This window comes from Coloeus monedula (genome assembly GCF_965178545.1).
Source record: "Coloeus monedula genome assembly, chromosome: W".
In the NCBI taxonomy this organism is placed as follows: domain Eukaryota; kingdom Metazoa; phylum Chordata; class Aves; order Passeriformes; family Corvidae; genus Coloeus; species Coloeus monedula.
Genome location: NC_138821.1, coordinates 18,868,963 through 18,893,506, shown reverse-complemented (window position 1 = coordinate 18,893,506; position 24,544 = coordinate 18,868,963). Strand labels below are relative to the sequence as shown.

The window sequence follows — 24,544 nt, the reverse complement described above, 5'->3', positions numbered from 1 at the left end:
TCGGTTGGCGTTAAATGAAACTGCTTCTGCAGGGTATGTGCACTTTGATGGAAGAAACCGTGCGATGCCTTGGCTTGTACAATTTTGTCAGGCTGAGGCCCTACCCACGCAGGGTTGGCCAGCATGTCAGCCCTGGCATTGCCTTCTGTTAGAAACCCTGGTAAATTGGTGTGGCTTCGAATGTGCAGAATGTAATACGGATGCACTCGAGCCTGAATTGCAGACCACAAGGTTTGCAACAACGAAAGCAGAGCCGCATTGTTCACCTCCTTCAGAAATGAACAATCTAAGCGTTGAGTGATATCTGCTACATAAGCAGAGTCAGTAACCAAATTCAAAGGCTCCTGTGAGAATTGTTGAAAAGCCATGGTAACAGCCCTTAATTCAACTAACTGAGCAGAGCCTGACTTGTGTTCCTTCAGCACCTGCCATTCCGATCCCTCCTTCCAGGTAACAATGGCTTTCCCAGTTTTCCCTGAACCATCCGTAAAGACGGTGGGTCCTTGCACTGGCACTCGGCTGTTTCTCGGCCGCAAGGAAAGTACGGTCGATTTTGCCAGCTGCAATAATTTATGGCTGGGCAAATGGTAAGCGATCTGCCCTGAAAAGTTTTGCAGCGCGCTTTGCAAAGAAGCACTATGGATGAGGCTCCACTCAAAGTATTCCTTTGAGATTGGAATGACAATTACTGCAGGGTCTGCAGCCATCAGTTGCAAACACCATTGATGGCATTTGATTATCAGAGAAGCGACCAATTCAAACACTGTGGTCACAGTCCTTTTCGGCTGGTGAGGCAAAAAGACCCATTCTAGGATATGCAAAGGATCAGGCCATTGAGCATTCCACTGGCCAATGATACTTGTAGGATGGAGGTCTGGAATAGTAATGAAAACAGTGATAGCAATGGAGGGATCCACTCGATAAACCTGACGAGCGGAAACAGCCCATTGGACCTCTTGCAGCGCTCGTCGCGCTTCCGGAGTCAACTCCCGAGGTGAATTCAGATCAGGATCCCCTTTTAATGTATTAAAAAGCGGGGAAAGTTGCTTTGCAGTTAGACCTAGATAAGGTCGTAACCAACTGATGACACCCAACAGCTTCTGAACATCTTTCAAGGTTTTAATCGAATCCGGGAATTGCACCTCCTGGCGTTGGATAGTTTGGTCCAAAATTTTCACTCCTAAATATTTCCAAGGAGGATGCTGTTGAACTTTCTCCGGAGCTACCTCTAATCCATAGGCATGCAGAGCAGCGAGCAGTTGAGGCTGTATTCTCAGCAGCTCGTCCTGGGTGGACGCTGCCACCAGGATATCATCCACGTAATCGTAGCAGCGCGCATAAGGAAACTGCTTGCAAACTCCAGCTAAAGCTTGGGTGACATACCACTGACAAATAATTATAGAGGGATTCCTTGTGGAATATAGGATACCCCAGGGGGGCTTGGGCATCCCAGGGCTGTTGCAGAAGTAACCCTGATGGGGCCTCAGGCTGAAAGCAGGCTTGCAAGGCACCTGCTAGCTGGCAGCCTTGAACAGCCTTGGGAAAAGGTATACACTGGTCAGCTCCCCTGCTGCTTAGAGGCTTTCTCATGGGAAAGGGACGTGAACTTTGGGAAAAAGTATAACTTGGTGTAACCGAATAATAAAACTGGAGCACGATGCTCAAATCGTATCGGTGTTCGTATCGTGACTCTGGCTGGATTCCCCTGCTCCCGGGACCCCCCCGCCGCTACACGTGGCGCCGGAACAGGGACCCGGGTGAGTTTTGCTTCAGGCAGGTTCACTTCAATGCGGTAAGACTCCGTATTTCATCGTATCGGTGCGGCAGAGCCAGGGGAACCAGAGCGGGTGGCCCCGAAGCCGAGTAAAGCTGAGGGCCCAGTCTCAAAGCAGGATAGCCAGCCGGAGGATAAGTCCCGAAGCTGAGTAAAGCCAGGGGCTAAACCTCAAAGCTGAGTGGCCGGAGACCATATTTTCGCGCGGCCGAGCGAATACCCACAGCACAGAAGCTATGGACTACGGGAGAGGACCTCGACTCCTAGCTAGCATCCTCTCTAAGAGAGGCGAGATCGTGAAAGACCGAGATCTGAATGCCCTCGTCACGTGGGCCCGGGAACATGGATTATTGAGTTACACTTCGCTTTTGTTTTCAACCGAGGCGTGGGGGGAAGTTGGATATAAATTGTGGCTGTCCACGATTGAGGGAGGAAAGGCAGCTAAAGGAGCTAAAGCCCTCGGCTTAACCTGGAGGGCAGTAACTAGCACTCTCGCAGAGATGAACTCAGAGAGGACAGTGGCTAAGGCTGCCATAGAGGCTTTAGGGAGTAGCAGCTCAGGGAAAAGAACAGACAGGGGTCTTATGGAGCAGCGGCCAGAGACCAGGGTGGAGTCCAGGGTAGCACGGTTCTTTGGGCTGGCTGCGAGAAGACCGATTAAAGGCACAGCAGCATCCGTCCGCTCACTGGGGGAGTTGCTGAATTCAGCAGGGCAGGATGTTACCCCTCCAACATCTGAGGGAGAAATGGCTGCGAAAGCGGAAGCTGAGCCGCCAGACCCAGGGGGCGGGGCACAGGCGGGCCAAGGAGACACAGGCAGTCCTACTGTCCTGCCGAAAGCGGCAGAGCAACAGAGAGGTCCTAAAACCCAGCCAAAAGCGGAAGAGAGTTCACCCCCCTCGCCGAACAGCGGGACGTCCGGCAGCAGCGCGGCTTCTGCGGTTTCGTCTCCTGCAAAGCCAAAGCCGGCCGGGGCGGTCCGGAAGCAGCCCCAAAAGAAGGAGAAGTACCAACAAATAACGCAAAAAGTAATCAAAAAGCTTGCTGACTTATCTACACAAAGCATTTTGCAGTCTATCTTTACAGCAGGTGTCCTGTGTTCAATTTACTACATCAGCATCATACAGTTGTTATTAACCCCTTCATAGTTCCTGCTCTGGGAACGAACGTGGACTGCAATGCTACAGAATGTCCTGCAACAACAGGGACAAGGCATCGCTGCATCACTGCCCAGAGCTGTGCCCAGCAAAGTGGTGCCATGCTACAGGACCCCGAAACAAGAAAGCACAGTCAGCATCAGCTCCTGAGGAAAGTGACGCCACTACTTCAACATCTGGGACTCTTGAGACCTGTCCCGAGAAGCCTTGGGAGAGGCTGCAGACGCGGCTGAGTGAAGGAGCTGAGGACTTGCCAGATCCACCACTCTCCATAGCAGGAGAAACAGTGAGACTCTGGGGTGAATGTAACAGCTGCCCTAGGTGGCTGCTAGTCACTTGTGGTGGGTGTCGGGGAACTTTCTTCAAAGACAAAATTAAGAAAAAGAATTGCATAAATTTTGGGGTATAGCACCAAACACAGAGGTAGAATGAGAAATTGGTTTTTGACTGTCTTGAGACAGGAGCATTAGTGGACATTTTCAATCAGCTGTCTGCCCATTTAGATCAAGTGAAGGCAGTCAATTTGGCTAGCATCTATGTTGTTACCTGGTGTTTCGGCAGCCAGGGCTCATGCTATTTTGCATAAACTTGCTTGCTGGGAGAGGGATAAGTTAAACATAACTTCGCAGATGCTTGATGAGTTAAGCGTAGATGTTACTAGTGTTAGACATACAGTATTACAAAATCGAGCAGCCATTGATTTTCTACTACTAGCTCACAGCCACGGCTGCGAAGAGTTCCAGGGTATGTGCTGTATGAATCTTTCTGACCACTCTGTCCCAATTCACAAGCACCTCTCTGACCTCCAGAGGGGCCTACACATCCTTCAGGAGACAGACGACCCTATTGGAGATTGGCTTAAGGGTCTGGGCTTCACCAGATGGCTGTGTACCTTGGTAGTAGAAGGCTGCCAATTGCTATTTGTAGTTATATTAGGTTTAATAATACTTGGGTGTATTTTTTTTTGCCTTAAAGCGGGGCTGCGATAGATCATCGACCAGACCTGGGTTGCCCAAAAAGAAAATGGGGGATGTGTAGAGGGATTCCTTGTGGAATATAGGATACCCCAGGAGGGCTTGGGCATCCCAGGGCTGTTGCAGAAGTACCCCTGATGGGGCCTCAGGCTGAAAGCAGGCTTGCAAGGCACCTGCTAGCTGGCAGCCTTGAACAGCCTTGGGAAAGGTATACACTGGTCAGCTCCCCCGCTGCTTAGAGGCTTTCTCATGGGAAAGGGGTGTGAACTTTGGGAAAAAGTATAACTTGGTGTAACCGAATAATAAAACTGGAGCACGATGCTCAAATTGTATGGGTGTTCGTATCGTGACTCTGGCTGGATTCTCCTGCTCCCGGGACCCCCCCCCGCTACAGATAATTGGGCTGTTCCTCATCCCTTGAGGGAGGACCTTCCATTGGTATCTCTTAGCAGGTTCAGCATTGTTAATGGCAGGCACAGTAAAGGCAAAATTTGGTTTGTCATCAGGATGCAAAGGAATTGTGAAAAAACAATCCTTTAAATCAATTATCAGGATGTCCCACCCCATAGGAATCATGGTGGGAGAGGGCATGCCTGGCTGCAATGCCCCCACACCTTCCATTACTGCATTAACTTTCCGGAGGTCCTGCAATAATCTCCATTTCCCTGATTTCTTCTTAATTACGAAAACAGGAGTGTTCCAGGGGCTAGTAGAAGGCTCAAGGTGCCCCTGTTGTAACTGTTCCTGAACCAGCTGATGAAGGGCGTCTACCTTCTCTTTTGGTAGGGGCCATTGTGGCTCAAAGATTGGTGTGTTAGTCAACCACCGCAAAGGCTGTGTAGGATACTGTGCGTCCTTACGCACAGTGACCCCTGCTAAAAATTTGTCCCAATCCATACACCCCAAGCTGCTAACACATCCCGTCCCCAAAGGTTAAGGGATGTGGTAGCAACATAAGGCCTAATCATAGCTGTGTGCCCCTCTGAGTCCTTCACCACCACAGGCCGTTCGCTTAAATAGCTTTGTGTGGTTCCTCCTACTCCTGCGATGGCCGATCCCACCGGGGCTAAAGGCCATGAGGGAGGCCACGCAGAGAAGGAGATGATAGTTACATCAGCACCCATATCAATCAAACCTCGAAGCTGAATCCAGGGTTCGGCAGGACCAGGGTACATATCATCTGTGGCCTTTGGTCAGAGATATCTGCAGTCCAGAAGGCCTGTGGAAGTCCCGTAGATCCACTGCCGTTATCTTCGTGAGTTTGTTGTTCTATCCTGGGGACACAAGACTTAAAAGGCACTAATTTAGCAAGGCAGGTCTTTTCAGGAATAGTTACAGGGGGTTTTTGCGTGGAGACCATAGCACAAATCTGACCTTTAAAGTCAGCATCAATAACTCCTGAGTGAACTAAGATTCCTTGATGGGCAACATCAGGTTTTCCCACAAAGCATTGCACTGGATCCCTGGGCTAAGGGTCCATATGCATCCAAGGGCACCTCATAAATACCGCTAGAGTCTAAGACGACTGTGGCTGTGGTGTGTGTTGGGGTCTCCTCCCCTGCCATGTAGCCCTGGGAGAGGGGCCCTGAGGGGACAGACACGGGGTTCCCCTGCCCCTGCTCAGCCTCGTTCCCATTGGTTGGTTTGTGTTTCCCCTGCGCGGGCAGAAGGACCCTTGGTCCCGTGACTGTAACAGTTCCTCGGCAGAGCCCCGGCCATGCGGCTGGGGAAATAAAGATCTCTGAAACATCTATCAAGAATCTGTCTGTCCATATATATTTCCTTTCCACGGGACTCCTGGTTTGATATATGCATGTTGCAGTATCCCCACTGCAATAAATGGTGGCGATTTGTGAGCAGAACGATCCCCAATCCCTAAGCGACTGATTTGTGTGAGTAAACCCTGGAAACTTTGGATTCCTCTTATTGTTTTTGCTTTGCTATTCCATATCTAAACTATGGAGGAACGGTGGGAAGACTCTTGGCTCTCAGAGCCGCATATGGACATTTATCTTAAACTTGAAAAGATTCTTGAAAAACGATTTGTAAATTTTAGCTTGATTCAAGCTCAAAAAGAACTGAAACACTTCCTGGCATGGTTGTTTAAGAACTTTTTCTATGTTTCTTGGGATTTAATTCTTACCAAGGGCTTTTGGAAAACCGTTTGGACACAGTTAATATTGGAGTCAAAATATATGCCGATGGAAGAATATTTTCGTGAATATTATTTAATTACCGAGACTGTTGAGCAATGTCAGCTGTGTCTTGGCGAAGGGAAGCCTGGCTCAGGGACCGTGCGGCCCAGGCCACGTGCACCGAGTGCTCTGCGAGCAGCAGCGAGGCAGTTCCCACGTGCGGGCGGAGCCAAGCGAGCCGCAGTGCCGGTGGCGGAGCGAGGCGCGGCGGGAGCAGCGGGACCCGGCGGTGCCCGCACGGCCCTGCGCAGCGCGTGGTGGAGCGAGCCCCGTGAACGCCCGACCGAGAGGGGCGGCGCGCGGGCGGCGGCTGGCGGCGATGGTGGTAGAACGGAGCCGCGCCCAGCCGAGACGCGTGCTGGAGCGGAGCGCGGGGGAGTCGTCGCTCGGGGGCCCGGCCGAGATGTGGGTACAGCGCCTGGCATCGGCAGCGAAGCGGCGACCAGAGGAGGTGACGCACGGAGAACTGAGCGGTGCAGCCAGGCCCGGCCCGCGCAGCCCCGAACGCGACCCCGGGAAGAGCGCGCAGGCACGAGCAGCCCCGACAATTCCAACACAGGAGCCACCGAAAGAGAGAGCAAAGACGCAGCGAGACAGAAAACAGCAGCCACTCGGAAAAAGGAAAAGATCATAGTAACTAAGATCTTAGGGATAGTAAAATGGTATAATGTTAAGCAAAATTATGGTTTTATAACAAGGTGTGACAACCAGCAAGACATATTCGTGCATAGAACTGCTATTAAAAAGAATAACCCTGAAAAATGCATCCCAAGCTTGGGAGATGGAGACGTGGTAGAATTCAAAATTGCGCTAGGGAGAAAAGGGTTACAAGCATCGCAGGTCACTGGGCCTGATGGTGTTCCTGTAAAAGGCAGTATATATGCAAAAAATCGTAGTCATGTTAGACAGTATCTCCACTGTAAGTCCCCCCTACAGTCTCCCTTTCCTAATCCCACCTTTCCCTTTTACCCTATGTCCTATTACCCCCAGTGTATTCCTAATCTGTTTTTTCATCCATGGTTTCCCTCACAAAACCATGCTTTTGCCAATTGTTTCCCCAAAAATCCCTTTCCAATGCCTAGTGGGGGATGAAAAGGGGGAGGGAAGAAGTTAAACCCTCTCCTGCCTCAGTTTCCCCACAAAGCATGCTCAGAGAGTTCTGTCTCCCTTCTGTCAGCCCTAAGATGTTCCAGAGAACCTGTTTGGACATTTAAAGACTCAGGAGCGTGGCTTGTTTTGTTTTGAAACTGTTCTTGTTATGTTTATCCAGTTGTTTTCATTCTCCTTTTATTAAAATAAAACGGGTGAGGTGTTGGGGTCTCCTCCCCTGCCATGTAGCCCTGGGAGAGGGGCCCTGAGGGGACAGACACGGGGTTCCCCTGCCCCTGCTCAGCCTCGTTCCCATTGGTTGGTTTGTGTTCCCCTGCGCGGGCAGAAGGACCCTTGGTCCCGTGACTGTAACAGTTCCTCGGCAGAGCCCCGGCCATGCGGCTGGGGAAATAAAGATCTCTGAAACATCTATCAAGAATCTGTCTGTCCATATATATTTCCTTTCCACGGGACTCCTGGTTTGATATATGCATGTTGCAGTATCCTTACTGCAACAGTGTGGACGTCAAACCCATCTGATCCCTGGGTGCCATCTCTAGGGTGGCTGAGTAGGCCTGTGTCTGTACCTGTGCCACTCTCTGGGGGAGTGACTGCATTGGAGAGCAATTCCCCCTCCTTGCACCCCGGCGGAAGTTTCCGTACAATGGCCGACCATCGGCATGGGTCTGGGATCTACAATAGTCTGAGCAATGCCCTGGCCTGCCACACCTCTTGCACTGGGGGATTGGTGTGTTCTCTTTTTGGTTTGGCTTAGGCCGCTTCCGTTTTTTTGCCTGTTTTGGTTGCTTTGGTTCACGACCAGAAGATGTGTGAACAGGCTGCAGGAACACAGCCAAAGCAGACCTTTTCGGGTTCCCAGATCCCACCTTAGAGCAGGCTTCGACCATGTCTGTTACCTCAGGATCCCCTGGTAAGGCATCTATGATTTTTCTGCACTCCTCGTTTGCGTTATCTCTCACTAACTGCCTTAATAACATCTGTCTTAACCCGTCATCCTCAACCTGCTTCTCGAGAGAGTGATCTCCCTTGAACTATTTCAGTATATCGTTTTCTAGGCACAGACAACTCTATGGTTTTCAGCAGGGCAGCCATGCCGACCTGTTGAGCTTGCTGCAGGATGCTAGAGGACAAGGTACCCTCTAGACTGGGATCAGAGAAGGGACCAGTCCCCATCAAAGCATCCATTCCTGCTGTCTGTCTAGGATCGGCAGCAGGGAGCTGCATATTTGCTAATGCAGCCTTGTCGGCCAGCTTTCTCCAGGTTTTCTCAAAAACTGTAAATTGTACAGGTTGAAATAGAATTTGACCTAAGTGTCTGATATCAAATGGAGAAAGCAAATCTGTATTTATCACCCTTATTATCTGCATAACCTCAGCAGAACCTAGCCCATATTGTGCCACCTTGGATTGCAGGTCCTGGGCAACTTTCCAAGCAATCACCTCATGCTTATCATGCTCGCCTGAATTTGGGAGAGCCTTATACACTGGGAAAGCTTGGATCTCCCCTTTTGGGGAATCCCTACCATCCTGAACTTCTGGCACAACCTGTGGATGAAGTTTAAGAGCTTCTCGGTTACGCCCAGAATCCTCAAATCTATTTGGCATTCCAAGTGTTTCCAATAACCTCCAGTCACCCTCCTCCAATGCTCGCATCCTTACTGACTCTAAGAAGCGACTGTAGTGGGTTGGACGCACTGTTACCGTGCAGTCCTGAAAGGTCCAGGGGTGAGACCGGCGCAACCTTTTTCTTCGCCGCGCGGCTACAGCCGCCTGACGACCTGGGGCCAGAACCTCATCTGCCTCACTGCCCGACGATGAGTCATCAGGCAAAGGCAACTCAGAGATGCTGGGAGTGAACAGAGATGGACGGAGAGGGGCACTTTGGCTAAGTTCGCTAGAGCCAGAACAGACAGTACAGACTGCAGTTGTCTGCGCTGCAGTTTGAACAACAGCTTATTTATGGGAGGCCGTCTCGGCCAGTTCCAACCGAACCGGTACTGGAGCCACTGCCGCCATCTCTGGGGCTAGAGCCGCACCCTGCGCCGCGCTTGGCCCTCGTTCCGCATCCGCGCTCGGCACCGCTCCCCCCGCTGCTGTTTCTTGCTCCCCGGCCGCGCTCAGCGCTGCCACCTCCGGCCGCCGCTCCGCAGACGCCACCGCTTCCGGGTTTTCCCACGGCAGCACTACTTCTGGGTTCGCCACTGGCCATGCCGCTTCCTGGTTTGGAGCCACGGCTCCCGCGGGCGGCGCAAGTGGTGCTGGCAGCGCGGGCTCGGGGCGCCCTGCACGGCAGGGTGGCTCTGGCATCAGCAGCAGCCGCTCTAGCAAGCTGAACAGGTCCTCTAACCTTCGGGATATGTTCGGTAACTCTGTCAGCAAAGGCAGATGCTGAATTAAAAGGTCGATGGCTTGGTTCTGTGACTGTGCAGAACAGTCCAGCGCCAAGGAGGGCAGCGGGCCACACCCAGGCAGTCTCGGTGCAGTCTTGCCCGGCGCTACGCCAGCTAAGAAGTTATTTCCAGGTGCATACGCAACCGGGCTAGGAGCTGCTCTGGGGATCCAATTCGCTAAGCCGCTAATTTGCGGCCCTGGATAAGCCGTGGCCACCGCCAAGCTGAGCGGTAAGGCAGGCTGTGCGCCCTCCCGCTGCCCTGACCCCCCCTGCCTCTGCTGGCGCGGGGTCCCTGGGGGCCGCGGAGTCCTGCGATTGTGCAGGGTGAGGCGGCACAGGCTCTGCCTGTGGAGCCGGGGGGGTTTTTCCGAATCCACCATCATTTGCCCCGGAAGACAAGTCAGCGCGGTCCCCCTTGGACATTCCTCTGTCACTCCACCGAAATAGACGAGCCAGCTAGGCTGCTACAGTCAAGGTCTGTCAGCAGAAAAAATAACAAACGCCTGGTTTGATATAATTCTAACACTGCTGGCTCCCCAGATGGGAGCTCGTGTCGGACAGCACAGCCAAGTTCCTGCCATAAGGCAAAGTCCAGGGCAGTATCTCTGTCCATGGAAATCCCTTTTAAGGTAGTCCAATCTAATAATTCCCGAACTGAATTTTCAGAAATGGAGGTATGCATTATACTAAACACACCTTTCCAGACCATTAGCACAGCGTCAGTTTGTGAGCTGCTGTTCGCCATTTCTCAGTCACGTTGGACCTCCCGGTCCCAGGGGGGAAGGGGAGCAGCGTACCCCTAGAGGAATTCGGCTTGGCTCGCAGCGTGCAGGACGTCAGAGAGTGCAGATCACGTTGGGCAGCACCAAATATTACCGCAGGCCTGGGCCCTAGGGTATATCACCGTGTCCCGCAGCCATAGGGAGGAGGAGGAGAGAAGATCCAGCAGGCAGGAATTCTGCAGCAAGATTGATTGATTTAATTATTTTACAAACTCTTTTATAGACTTTTTTCTTCATAGTCTAATTGGACAAAGGACCAGCCACCCCTTGGGGGTGATTGGCCAAAATCCTAAAACATCCATTGTCAAAATATTTTTCTACTATACCATAAACAAGACTTTTCAAGGTTGCAGGTGGCTTGGTTGTTTAGATTCCCTGCTACCTCTTCTGCATGAGAGAAAAGTCTCTCACGGACTTAGAAAATAGCAAGAAAATCCTTGCTAGCAGCATTTTTGTATCTACAGTTCAGTATCCCCTGGATGTTAAAGAGACCACCCTCCTGGTATTTAATCTGGTAATCTTCTTCCATATGTCTCGCAGCTTGTCTAGAATGAGAGCTCAGATTTCCAGCGTGACTGATGAGACACCTGGCCCAGAGGTGGAAAATCCTGAGTGGTGTGGGGAATGGGAGAACATCGGCCAAACCCTAAAGAAATTCTCTGACCCAATAGTTTGGGATTTCCCATCTGAATGAATTCAGAACCCAGCTGAGGTGGGGAAATATCTGAAAGAGAAATACAATGAAAATTCTGAGAAAAAGATCTTTGCAATATGTTGGGCTTTGGCATATGCCTATCGCACACTGCAGCAGGTAATGGTAGAGGGACAGGAAGATAAATCAGCAAAGCCTGGAGACACCCCTGCAGTCACTCAGACTGCAGCCACACCAGACAGCAAGCCCAAACCAGATGGAGAGTCTAAGCCACTGACAGTGGCTCCTGTCACGAGAAGAAAGCACACAACCAAAACTGATTGTCCAGTGAAAGATGAGGATAATGCAGGGGAAGGAACCTCAAAAGATGCAGGGGAAGGAACCTCAAAACCACCAACTGACTCAGGCACAGAAACCATTACTGAGTCCATGTCCATAAAGGACCTTCACAGCCTAAGAAAGGATTACACCCGACGGTTTGATGAATCCATAATAAGTTGGATGGTCCATATTTGGGATGCGGCAGGTGATGATGTGATGCTGGACGGTGCTGAAGCGAGGCATTTGGGATCCCTGTCACATGATCCAGTGATCGACCAAGTGATGAAAAGGGGGGCTGACTCTGCTAGTGTCTGGAGATGGGTCTTGACAGGCGTGGGTGAAAGATATATGTGTGGAGATGATCTTTACATGCAGCAAACCCCGTGGAAGACCATAGAACAAGGGATCCAACACCTGAGAGAACTAGGGGTGGTAGAGGTTGTCTTCACAAATGACCCAGGATTGAGGAGTCCAGACCGGGCCAGAGTTATTCCATACATGTGGCGAAAACTCATACAACTTGGGCCACCAGAATACGCTTCTGCTTTAGCAATAATGAAACTGAACTACGGTGCGAATGAGACTGTGAAGGATATGGCAGTGAAGCTCCAAGCATATGCAGACTCTGTGCATGGCCCAACACATGCAAGAATCCCAGCTGTGGAAACATGTATGCAGAAAATGGAAAATGAAATAAAGAAGAATCAGCAGGAGATTAAAGCATGCCTTCTCCGCGGACATTCCCCAGAGAGAAGGAACATCCCACAAAGTGAGCTGTGGAATTTCCTGTGTGACAGTGGAGAAGACATGAGGAGGTGGGGTGGTGTAAGAGACGGTCCGAAGATCCCTCATCTGCCTCACGATCATCGCTGAGGACAGAGACTGAACACAGCAGTCCTGGCCTGGCTGAGGTTGGATGTCTGCCAAGTGTTGCCTACGGGTGTGCCCACTGGGAACTGGTACGCATTCCTGAGGAAAATGAGTGCAGGTCGCAATGGACTGCGCTGTTCTTGCTGCCCAGGTGGGAAGGACTGCGCTGAAGCGGAAAGGAATGACCTGTCCTGTACACCTGTCCTGTACCTGTTTCCCAAAGCAACGGGCCCCATAACAACGGCTGTAGATTTCCCCACCTCTTGGCCAGTTGCCCCTCTCTTCTGAAAAGGACTATAAAGGGACTTTCTGAAATAACTGAGCCCAAGATCTCCCCACGGACAGACGAATCTATTGGCAGAAGACCATGAGGACTTCGTCTCATCCGTTGGTAGCTATTGCCCCCCCCTTTTTCTTCCTCTCTACTTTGTTTTTCTCTCTCTCTCTTTCTCTTCTCTACTGCATTACTGTGTTGTGGGGACTTAATAAAGGTGCACTGTTTTGATTAAAACTGAAATCTTTTGTGTCCTTTTGCACTCTGAGATCTATAAACGAACCATCACGACCCCCGCTTGCATTAGCGGATCATGACAGGTGGACAACCCACTTCTGCTCTGGCAGCACGAGTGCGTGAATTGAAGGAGTGCAAGTCTCAGAAAGGAAGTTCTACCAAAAAGGAAGTAGCTCCAGTTGCCTGTAGCCAAACTGCTGGAAATGATTGAAAAGACGATGGCATGTCCAATTCCCATCAAGGAAACTCTAAGATGCAGGCCCAGGGAAAGAAGGATAACCAGGCATAGAGGGCCCCTGCCTCTAGCCAGGTAGAGGCCAGGGAAAACCGTGTTTTTTGGACTGTGTGGCTTCGTTGGCCTGGTACATCAAAACCACAAAAATATGATGCCTTGGCCGACACTGGTGCGCAGTGTACAATAATCCCATCACAACATGTGGGGGTAGAATCTGTTTCTATTGCTGGCATGACAGGTGGATCACAGGACTTGACCCTGGTGGAAGATGAGGTGAGCCTGACTGGAAATGAGTGGAAGAGACATCTCATTGTGACTGGCCCAGAGGCCCCGTGCATTTTGGGCATAGACTTCCTCCAGAACGGGTATTTCAGAGACCCAAAGGGACTCAGGTGGGCTTTTGGAATAGCTGCTGTGGAGACAGAGGGCATTAAGCAATTGAACACTTTGCCTGGGCTATCAGAGAACCCGTCTGCAGTAGGTCTTCTGAAGGTGGAAGAACAAAGAGTACCAACTGCTACCTGGACAGTGCATCGCCGAGAGTACCGGATAACTCGAGATGCTGTGATTCCCATCCACAAGATGATCCGTGAGCTGGAGAGCCAAGGGGTGGTCAGCAAGACCCACTCACCCTTCAATAGCCCCATTTGGCCTGTGTGCAAATCAGAAGGAGAATGGAGATTGACTGTGGACTATCATGCCTTGAATGAAGTGAATCCACCATTGAGCGCTGCTGTGGCGGACATGTTGAAGCTCCAGTACGAGCTGGAGTCCAAAGCAGCAAAGTGGTATGCCACTATTGACATTTCTAATGCATTTTTCTCCATTCCTCTGGCAGCAGAGTGCAGGCCTCAGTTTGCCTTCACCTGGAGAGCTGTGCAGTACCCCTGGAACCGACTGCCCCAGGGATGGAAGCACAGTCCCACCATCTGCCATGGACTGATCCAGACTGCACTAGAAAAGGGTGAGGCTCCAGAACATTTGCAGTACATTGATGACATCATTGTGTGGGAGAACACCGCAACAGAAGTGTTTGAGAAAGGAGAGAAAATTATCCGGATTCTCCTGGAAGCTGGTTTCGCCATCAAGAAGAGCAAAGTCAAGGGACCTGCTGTCATAGGTTAGCAAGCATAGTCCCGGAAGGGACGTCCTTGCTAAGGGGTGCTTACAGTTTCCTCTGGGAACTGGTAGAACCTATCAGCTGGCCAGTTTGAATATGGACAATTCTCTAAGCCACTTAAAGTTGTGAACACCTCTGTGATCCACATTTAAGAATAGGCAAACTCCCCCTCCAAGCTCTCTCGTTTTCCGGCGCTGGGACAGGTGGCTGCGGGCCCCGTGTGGGGGCCAGCGGGCCCAGCCAGGCCCTGCTCGGGCCAGGCCGGGCCAGGCCACGGCCATCCTGGAGCCATAGGCCTGTTCCACCCGTGGAACTTCCCCCACAGCGCTGCTGCGGGCAGCCGGAGCGGCTTGGCTCTCCCCCCTCTCCACTTCGATAAGCTACATTCCAGCTGCAAGGCCGAGGTGAGATTAACCCTTTCATTGCTGTGACGCGCTGAAAACCTGAGGGAAGAGAAAGAGGAGATGCTTAAAGCTGAAATTCTGTTGTGAAGCTATGATATATCAGAGTATCCCATTGTAATTTCATGAAGATATGGGGGGGTGGAGGGTTCAACTCGTAAGCAAAGCTGCTGCGCTGAGATAAGCAGATGCTGACGCAGCTGTAATTTCATGAGAAGTTTGGACAGGGAGAGATGGAAGCGATGAGGACTTTGTCTCCAAATGGGAAAGGAGAAAACCTCAGTTCCTAGAGATGCTCCCAGAGATAGTCCTAACGATGAAGATGAGGAAGACCCTTTGCTCCCAGGGAAGGAGAAGGGCCTCCGTTCTTAGAGATGAAATGCTCCCAGAGATGGGTGAAGAGAACTTTTGTTTCTGAACAGCTCAACCTTAAAATTGCACCCCAAAAAACTTCAAGAGTGGACCCTCGAAAGCAGTTGCGGGAAAAGCTGCAAGTCGGGGGAAGGGACTCACATGCGAGCAGAGAGACCTCTTCCTAAATGGACTGAACAATATTTAGAAGTGGGCGGCTGTCTCGTTGTGATAATGTTTTCATAGCACGTGCAAGAAGAGACTTCTCTTTCTAAATGGACTGAACAAGGTTATTATGGAAGTGGTAAACAGACTGACCATCTTAAGGGTTGTCTTTTTACATTGTCAGTGGGAGAAGGGAGGAAGGTGGGGGGAGGAGGAGAGTTCTGAAGGTGTGGTATAATTTTTTTCTCTTTTCCTTCTTTTAGGTCTGTTATTAAACTTTTTTTTATTCTTTCAAGATTGGTACCTGCTTTGCTTTTCTCCTAATTCTTATTCCACAGAAGATAAACAGTAATGAGTATTTTGGGCCAAACCACTACACTAATTTGGTGTTTCCACCTGGTTACAAACCGAACCCGCGACAGGAACACAAGCTTTCTTAGGTGCCATAGGCTTTTGGAGGATGCATATTCCTCAGTACAGCCAGATTGTGAGTCCTCTTTACCTGATTACCCGCAAGAAGAATGATTTCCATTGGGGCCCTGAACAGCAACAAGCTTTTGCCCAAATCAAGCAGGAAATCGCTCATGCAGTAGCCCTTGGCCCAGTCACGACAGGACCCAAAGTGAAGAACGTGCTCTACTCTGCAGCTGGGAGCCATGGTCTGTCCTGGAGCCTTTGGCTTAAGGTGTCTGGTGAGACTCGTGGTTGACCACTGGGATTTTGGAGCCGAAGCTACAGAGGGTCCGAAGCCAACTACACCCCAACAGTGAAGGAAATCTTGGCAGCCTATGAAGGAATCCAAGCCGTCTCAGAGGTAATTGGCACAGAGGCACAACTCCTCCTGGCACCCTGACTACCGGTGCTGGGGTGGATGTTCAAAGCAGAGGTTCCCTCTACCCACCACGCCACCAATGCCACATGGAGCAAATGGATTGCTCTCATCACACAGCACGCCTGTATTGGAAAACTGAATTGCCCTGGGATTTTGGAAATAATCACAAACTGGCCTGAAGGTGAAAACTTTGGTCTCACTGATGAAGAAGAACAAGTGATACGTGCTGAAGAAGCTCCACCGTACAACCAACTGCCAGCAGAAGACACACGCTATGCTCTTTTCACCAACGGTTCTTGTTGAATCGTAGGGATGAAACCAAAGTGGAAAGCAGCTGTATGGAGTCCCACACGACAGGTTGCAGAAGCTACTGAAGGAGAAGGTGGATCAAGCCAACTCGCTGAACTCAAAGCTGTTCAACTAGCCCTGGACATTGCTGAAAGAGAGAAGTGGCCAAAGCTCTACCTCTACACTGATTCATGGATGGTAGCCAATGCTCTCTGGGGATGGCTGGAAAAGTGGGAAAAAGCTAATTGGCAGCATAGGGGAAAACCAATCTGGGCTGCTGAACAGTGGAAAGACATCGCTGCCCAAGTAAGAAAGTTAGTTGTGAAAGTCCACCATGTAGATGCCCATGTCCCCAAGAGTAGGGCTAATGAGGAACACCAAAACAACAAGCAGGTAGATCAGGCTGCAAAGATAGAAGTGTCACAGATAGATTGGAAACATAAAGGAGAGTTGTTCTTCGCTCGATTGGCCCATGATGCCTCTGGTCATCGAGGCAGAGGTGTCACCTATAGGTGGGCACGAGATCAAGGGGTGGATCTAACCACGGACAGTATCTCCCAGGTTATCCATGACTGTGAGACATGCGCTGCGATCAAGCAGGCAAAACGCGTGAAGCCCCGGTGGTATGGTGGGTGGTGGTCCAAATACAAGTATGGGGAGGCCTGGCAGATTGATTACATCACACTGCCTCAAACACGCCAAGGAAAGCGCTATGTGCTCACAATGGGAGAAGCCACCACTGGATGGCTGGATACCTACCCTGTGCCTCACGCTACTGCCCGGAACACCATCCTGGGCCTTGAAAAGCAAGTTCTTTGGAGGAATGGCACCCCTGAGAGGATTGAATCTGACAATGGGACTCATTTCAAGAACAGCCTTATAAACACCTGGGCTAGAGAACATGGCATTGTGTGGGTGTACCATATCCCTTACCATGCACCAGCAGCTGGGAAGGTTGAGCGATGTAATGGATTGCTTAAAACCACCTTGAAGGCACTGGGTGGGGGAACTTTCAAAAATTGGGAACAGCATCTAGCAAAGGCCACCTGGTTAGTTAACACCCGAGGTTCCACCAATAGAGCTGGTCCAGCCCCATCTGAATCCCTGCATACAGTAGATGGAAATAAGGTCCCAGTAGTGCATGTCAGAGGTCTGTTAGGAAAGACTGTGTGGATAAATTTTGCCTCAAGTACAGACAAACCCATCTGTGGGGTTGTCTTTGCTCAGGGACCTGGTTGCACATGGTGGGTAATGCAGAGAGATGGAACAACACGTTGTGTACCACAGGGAGATCTGATTGTTGGGTGAAAACCACCTGTAGTGTGAAATGCTTGTATACCCCTGCTTGCTGATTGTCACTGTCACTGTTTGTACATAGATGTGTATTTATATGTATGTATTGATGTGTGTGTGTGTAGAGCTAGAATATATTAATTTGGGCATTGAGCCAACGATATGGGATAAGGGGTGGAATGTCTTGGGGTGACTTTATGATGTGTATCCCATATCGCTGCCCGTGCCCAGAAATTAACTTTGTGCCTTTCTGTGCCTCTAAACTGAGCCTGAGAGGGGGAAGGAAAAACTGGAAAAACTGAGCAAAACTTTTTCAAAGCAGTTTGCAGCTTGTTCAAGGTCACACAGAGATAGCAGTTTTTTTCCCAGCTGCGGCAGGGGGAGCGAGGAAGCACCCGGCCTCCTGCTTTCCAGTCAGCTTTTGGCCAGTTGTTTCAGTTTCTTGTTCTCCAGAGAGAGACTGAGACTTGAACTTTGTTTTTCCTTCCCTGGAATTTTGGATTTTCTCCCTTTTCCACTGGACTGCTTTCAACCTCAGAGCACATCAGGAGGACTTTCCACCGGGCACAGAGGGCATGGCCCTAGCCCAAGCCCCAGCTCCGAGGAGACCAAAGGGAGGACTCTAACACTTTCCCAGGTTTTTCCTCCTCAGCGAAAGATTTTATTATTTAGCATTATTTTCCGTTCCTGTGTGTTTGTTAAATAAATAGTTTTATCTCCTTAACTTTCCTTCGAGGAAAATTTCTTTTTTCCTGAACCTGGTGGGGGAGGGGTGGTTGTGCCTTCTCTCAGAGGATATATTTCTAAATTTGGCCAAACCAGAACAAACTGCAAAGCAGAGCACTATGAGGACTTCTATGGGGAAAGTTACCTCCATCTCAAGCCAGACCCTAACAAAAACTACATTGCAGGGAGATGGCAAATTTCAGCTTGCTTTAACAGCTATTAAAAAAGGGAGATGGGCATTGGAAAGGAGGGTGGTCCCTCATTGCCCTTGAATTCTATGTTACAGAGGCATGTTAGGCACTCACTGAAAGGCATCTTCATTTCTTCAAGATCCCCAAGAAATTGGGTGAAGTTTGGTGACGCGGTTGTGTAAATAACCCAAGGACTTCACCTTTATTTAATCGTCCCAGGGCGGAGATTGAAATGATTTACCGGAAGTAGATGGAAACTGCACTGGTGCAGTGTTTGCTTACTGAATGGCTGAGGTAGGTAACGCCTATTGTTCTGTCTATGTACCTAGAAGGTGTTCCTGCTTTCAGGGGGGTGGGGGAATTTTGGAAAAGCTAGGTAAGGCTTATACATTCCGAGAGACTGGGTGATTGCCATACTCTTTAGAAATTTGTGGTGCCTTGTGGAATTTTATGCCCCGCCTCACAGGCAAGGTTTTTGATACTTTGCTCCGAACTGAAGAGAGCCAAGCATTATTTCATGAGAAGTTTGGACAGGGAGAGATGGAAGCGATGAGGACTTTTGCTCCAAATGGGAAAGGAGAAAACCTCAGTTCCTAGAGATGCTCCCAGAGATAGTCCTAAAGACGAAGATGAGGAAGACCCTTTGCTCCCAGGGAAGGAGAAAGGCCTCTGTTCTTAGAGATGAAATGCTCCCAGAGATGGGTGAAGAGAACTTTTGTTTCTGAACGGTTCAACCTTAAAATTGTACCCCAAAAACCTTCAAGAGTGGACCCTCGAAAGCAGTTGTGGGAAAAGCTGCAAGTCGGGGGACGGGACTCGCATGCGAGCAGAGAGACTCCTCTTCCTAAATGGACTGAACAAAGTTGTTTGGAAGTGGGCGGCTGTCTCGTTGTGATAATGTGTTCGTAGCATGGACAAGAGAGACTCCTCTTCCTAAGTGGACTGAACAAGGTTATTATGGAAGTGGGAAACAGACTGAACATCTTAAGGGTTGTCTTTTTACATTGTCAGTGGGAGAAGGGAGAAAGGTGGGGGGAGGAGGAGAGTTCTGAAGGTGTAGTATTTTTTTTTTTTTCTTCTTCTTTTAGGTCTGTTAATAAACTTCTTTATATTCTTTCAAGTTTGGTGCCTGCTTTGCATTTCTCTTAATTCTTATCTCACAGAAGATAAACAGTAATGAGTATCTTGGACCAAACCACTACACTAATTTGGTGTTTCCACCTGGTTGCAAGCCCAACCTGCTACACCCAGAAAGAATGGAATCAGACAAAGAATCTCATTTTTTAAACAACTTCTTAAAGTCTTGGGCAAAGAAACATGGCATTGAGTAGATATATCACATCCCCTGTCTCCCACAAGCCTCTGGAAAGACTGAGAGTTATAATGGACTGCTAACAACTATTTTAAGAGTGCTAGGCAATGGGGCATGGAAGTTTTGGGATGCAAATTTAGCAGAAGTCACTTGGGGTGACCTTATGATGTGTATCCCATATTGCTGCTTATGCCCAGAAATTAATTTTTGTGCTTTTCTGTGCCTCTAAACTGAGCCTGAGAGGGGGAAGGAAAAAAACTGAGCAAAACTTTCTCAAAGCAGTTTTTGCTTGTTCAAGGTCACAAAAAGATAGCAGGTTTTTTTTCCCCAGCTGGAGCAGGGGAGCGAGGAAGCACCCGGCTTGCTGTTTCCCAGTTAGTTTTTGGCCAGTTGTTTTTCAGTTTCTTGTTCTCCAGAGAGAGACTGAGAGTTGGACTTTGCTTTTCCTTCTCTGGAATTCCGGATTTTCTCCCTTTTCTACTGGACTGCTTTCAACCTCAGAGCACGTCGGGAGGACTTTCCATCGGGCACAGAGGGCCTGGCCCTGGCCCAAGCCCCAGCTCCGAGGAGACCAAAGGGAGGACTCTAACACTTTCCCAGGTTTTTCCTCCACAGCGAAACATTCTATTATTTAGCGTTATTTTCCTTTTCCCGTGTGTTTGGTAAATAAATAGTTTTATCTCCTTCACTTTCCTTAGAGGAAAATTTATTTTTTCCCGAACCTGGGGGGGGGGGGGAAGGGGTTTGTACCTTCTCTCAGAGGTATATTTCTAAATTTGGCCAAACCAGAACAAATTTAGTGGCGCCCAACTGTGTGGCTCGAAGGAAAGTGAAAAAAAAAAAAACCCTGTGCTAATTACATTTTGGTTTGAACTTACTTATTCTGTGTTGGAGTAAAGTAATCACCATGTTGGTTGAGTTCATAATGTCTCTCTGCCTTGATGTACTCATGTCTTTTTGGTCCTTAGGCTTGTTTGAGGTACTGATTTTTTTTGGTCCCTAGGGTTGTTTGCCTATCCACAACTTGCTCCAATCTTGTCCCTGATATGTAAATTTTACAGAGCAGGGAGATGAATCAGGATTTCTATCTTCTTGTGCTCGGTGATAATGATTTATAAGAAGTTGACAGAGGTACAGGCAGCTGTTCGAAGTGTGTATAAGTGGTTTCTCTGTCCTAACCCCAGTCCTAGCTTCAGTAGCCTGTTTTGAGAATTTATTAGTAATTGCACCCAGATTGTTAGAGGAGGAGGAGATGGGGTTTCCCTTCCCTTTAAATTTGATAGGTCATCTTTTGAGAATGTTCAGTTTCCCCTGGATGTTAAAGAGACCACCCTCCTGGTATTTAATCTGGTAAGCTTCCTCTATGTGCTCTGTATGTCTCGCAGCTTGTCTAGAATAAGAGCTCAGATTTCCAGGGTGACTGATGAGACACCTGACCCAGAGGTGGAAAATCCTGAGTGGTGTGGGGAATGGGAGGATATAGGCCAAATCTTAAAGAAATTCTCTGACCCAATGGTTTGCAAGTTTCCCCCTGAACAAGTTCAGAAACCAGCTGAGGTGGCAAAATATCTGAAAGAGAAATACAATGACAATTCCAATGAGAACAAGCTCCTTGCAATATGTTGGGCTTTGGCATATGCCTATCGCACATTGCAGCAGGTAATGGTAGAGAGGCAGGAAGATCAATCAGCAAAGCCTGCAGATACCCCAGTCACTCAGGCTGCAGATAAACCAGACAGCAAGCCCAAACCAGATGGAGAGTCTAAGCCACTGACAGTGGCTCCTGTCACGAGAAGAAAGCACACAACCAAAACTGATTGTCCAGTGAAAGATGAGGATAATGCAGGGGAAGGAACCTCAAAAGATGCAGGGGAAGGAACCTCAAAACCACCAACTGACTCAGGCACAGAAACCATTACTGAGTCCATGTCCATAAAGGACCTTCACAGCCTAAGAAAGGATTACACCCGACGGTCCGATGAATCCATAATAAGTTGGATGGTCCGTATTTGGGATGCGGCAGGTGATGATGTGATGCTGGATGGTGCTGAAGCGAGGCATTTGGGATCCCTGTCACATGATCCCGTGATCGACCAAGTGATGAAAAGGGGGGCTGACTCTACCAGTCTTTGGAGGCGGGTTTTGACAGGCGTGGCTGAAAGATATATGTGCGGAGATGATCTCTACATGCAGCAAACCCAGTGGAAGACCATAGAACAAGGGATCCAGCGCCTGAGAGAACTAGGGGTGGTAGAGGTTATCTTCGGAAATGACCCAGGATTGAGAAGTCCAGACCGGGCCAGAGTTATTCCATACATGTGGCGAAAACTCATACAACTTGGGCCACCAGAATACGCTTCTGCTTTAGCAATAATGAAACCGGACTACGGTGCAAATGAGACCGTGCAGGATATGGCAGTGAAGCTCCGAGCATATGCAGACTCTGTGCATGGCCCAACACATGCAAGAATCGCAGCTGTGGAAACATGTATGCAGAAAATGGAAGATAAGATGGAAAGGAATCACCAGGAGATTAAAGAGTGCCTTCTCCGTGGACGTTCCCCAGAGAGAAGGTACATCCCACGAAGTGAGCTGTGGAATTTCCTGTGTGACAGTGGGGAAAACATGAGGAAGTGGGTGGACAACCCACTTCTGCTCTGGCAGCACGAGTGAGTGAATTGAAGGAGCGCAAGTCTCAGAAAGGAGGATCTACCAAAAAGGAAGTAGCTCCAGTTGCCTGTAGCCAAATTGCCGGAAATGATGGAAAAGACAATGGCATGTCCAATTCCCATGAAGGAACCTCTAAGATACAGGCCCAGGGAAAGAAGGATAACCAGGCATAGAGGGGCCCTGCCTCTAGCCAGGTGGAGGTCAGAGAAAACCGTGTTTTTTGGACTGTGTGGATTCGTTGGCCAGGTACATCAGAACCACAAAGATATGATGCCTTGGTTGACACTGGTGCGCAGTGTACAATAATTCCATCGCAGCATGTGGGGGTAGAATCTGTTTCTATTTCTGGTGTGACAGGTGGATCACAAAATTTGACCTTGGTGGAAGATGAGGTGAGCCTGACTGGAAATGAGTGGAAGAGACATCTCATTGTGACTGGCCCAGAGGCCCCGTGCATTTTGGGCATAGACTTCCTCCAGAACGGGTATTTTAGAGACCCAAAGGGACTCAGGTGGGCTTTTGGAATAGCTGCCGTGGGGACAGAGGGCATTAAGCAATTGAACACTTTGCCTGGGCTATCAGAGAACCCATCTGCAGTCGGCCTTCTGAAGGTGGAAGAACAAAGAGTACCAATTGCTACCTAGACAGTGCATCGCCGAGAGTACCGGACAACTCGAGATGCTGTGATTCCCATCCACAAGATGATCCGTGAGCTGGAGAGCCAAGGGGTGGTCAGCAAGACCCACTCACCCTTGAACAGCCCCATTTGGCCTGTGTGCAAATCAGAAGGAGAATGGAGATTGACTGTGGACTATCGTGCCCTGAATGAAGTGACTCCACCACTGAGCGCTGCTGTGCCGAACATGTTGAAGCTCCAGTACGAGCTGGAGTCCAAAGCAGCGAAGTGGTATGCCACTACTGACATTGTGGAGTGGTTTGGTCCAAAATACTCATTACTGTTTATCTTCTGTGAGATAAGAATTAGGAGAAATGCAAAGCAGGCACCAAACTTGAAAGAATATAAAGAAGGTTATTAACAGACCTAAAAGAAGGAAAAAAAAATTATACCACCTTCAGAACTCTCCTCCTTCCCCCACCTTCCTCCCTTCTCCCACTGACAATGTAAAAAGACAACCCTTAAGATGTTCAGTCTGTTTACCACTTCCATAATAACCTTGTTCAGTCCATTTCGAAAGAGAAGTCTCTTCTTGCTCATGCTATGAAAACATTATCACAACGAGACAGCCGCCCACTTCCAAATATCGTTCAGTCCATTTAGGAAGAGGAGTCTCTCTGCCTGCGTGTGAGTCCTTTCCCCCGACTTGCAGCTTTTCCCGCAACTGCTTTCGAGGGTCCACTCTTGAAGGTTTTTGGGGTACAATTTTAAGGTTAAGCCATTCAGAAACAAAAACAGAGGCCCTTCTCCTTCCCTGGGAGCAAAGGGTCTTCATCATCTTCATCATTAGGACTATCTCTGGGAGCATCTCTAGGGACTGAGGTTTTCTCCTTTCCCGTTTGGAGCAAAAGTCCTCATCTGGTTCATCTCTCCCTGTCCAAACTTCTCATGAAATTACAGCTGCGTCAGCATCTGCCTATCTCAGCGCAGGTGCTTTTGCTTACGAGTTGAACACTCCACCCCCCATATCTTCATGAAATTACAACAGGATACTCTATCATAGCTTCACAACAGAATTTCAGCTTTAAGCATCTCCTCTCTCTCTTCCCTCAGGTTTTCAGCTCTTCACAGCAGTAAAAGGGTTAATCTCACCTCGGCCTTGCAGCTTTGCAGCTGGAATGTTGAATTTTTCTTATCGCAGTGGAGAGGGGGGAGAGCCGAGCGGCTCCGGCTGCCCACGGCAAGGCAGTGGGGGGAGTTCCATGGCTGGAACAGGTCCATCGACTCCAGGATGGCCGTGGCCCGGCCCGGCCCGGCCCAAGCAGGGCCTGGCCAGGGCCGCCGGCCCCCGCACGGGGCCCGCAGCCACCTGTCCCAGCGCCGGAAACAAGAGAGAGCTTGGAGGGAGAGTTTGCCTATTCTTAAATGTGGATCACAGAGGTGGTCACAACTTTAAGTGGCTTAGAGAATTGTCCATATTCAAACTGGCCAGCTGATAGGTTCTATCAGTTCCCAGAGGAAACTGTAAGCACCCCTTAGCAAGGACATCCCTTCCGGGACTATGCTTGCTAACCTATGACACAGTGCCAATGCATTTTTCTCCATT

General features: G+C 49.5%; 1 protein-coding gene across 1 annotated transcript in view; it reads left to right on the top strand.

The window, feature by feature from the left end:
- Positions 1-6,419: 6,419 nt before the first annotated feature.
- Positions 6,420-24,544, top strand: part of LOC309584639 (uncharacterized protein) — a gene marked incomplete at its 5' end in the record, with an annotated part of 38,495 nt that continues 20,370 nt past the window's right edge. The window contains 1 exon segment of the mRNA XM_082300780.1: positions 6,420-6,551. Within this exon segment, the coding sequence (XP_082156906.1) occupies positions 6,420-6,551 (132 nt within the window).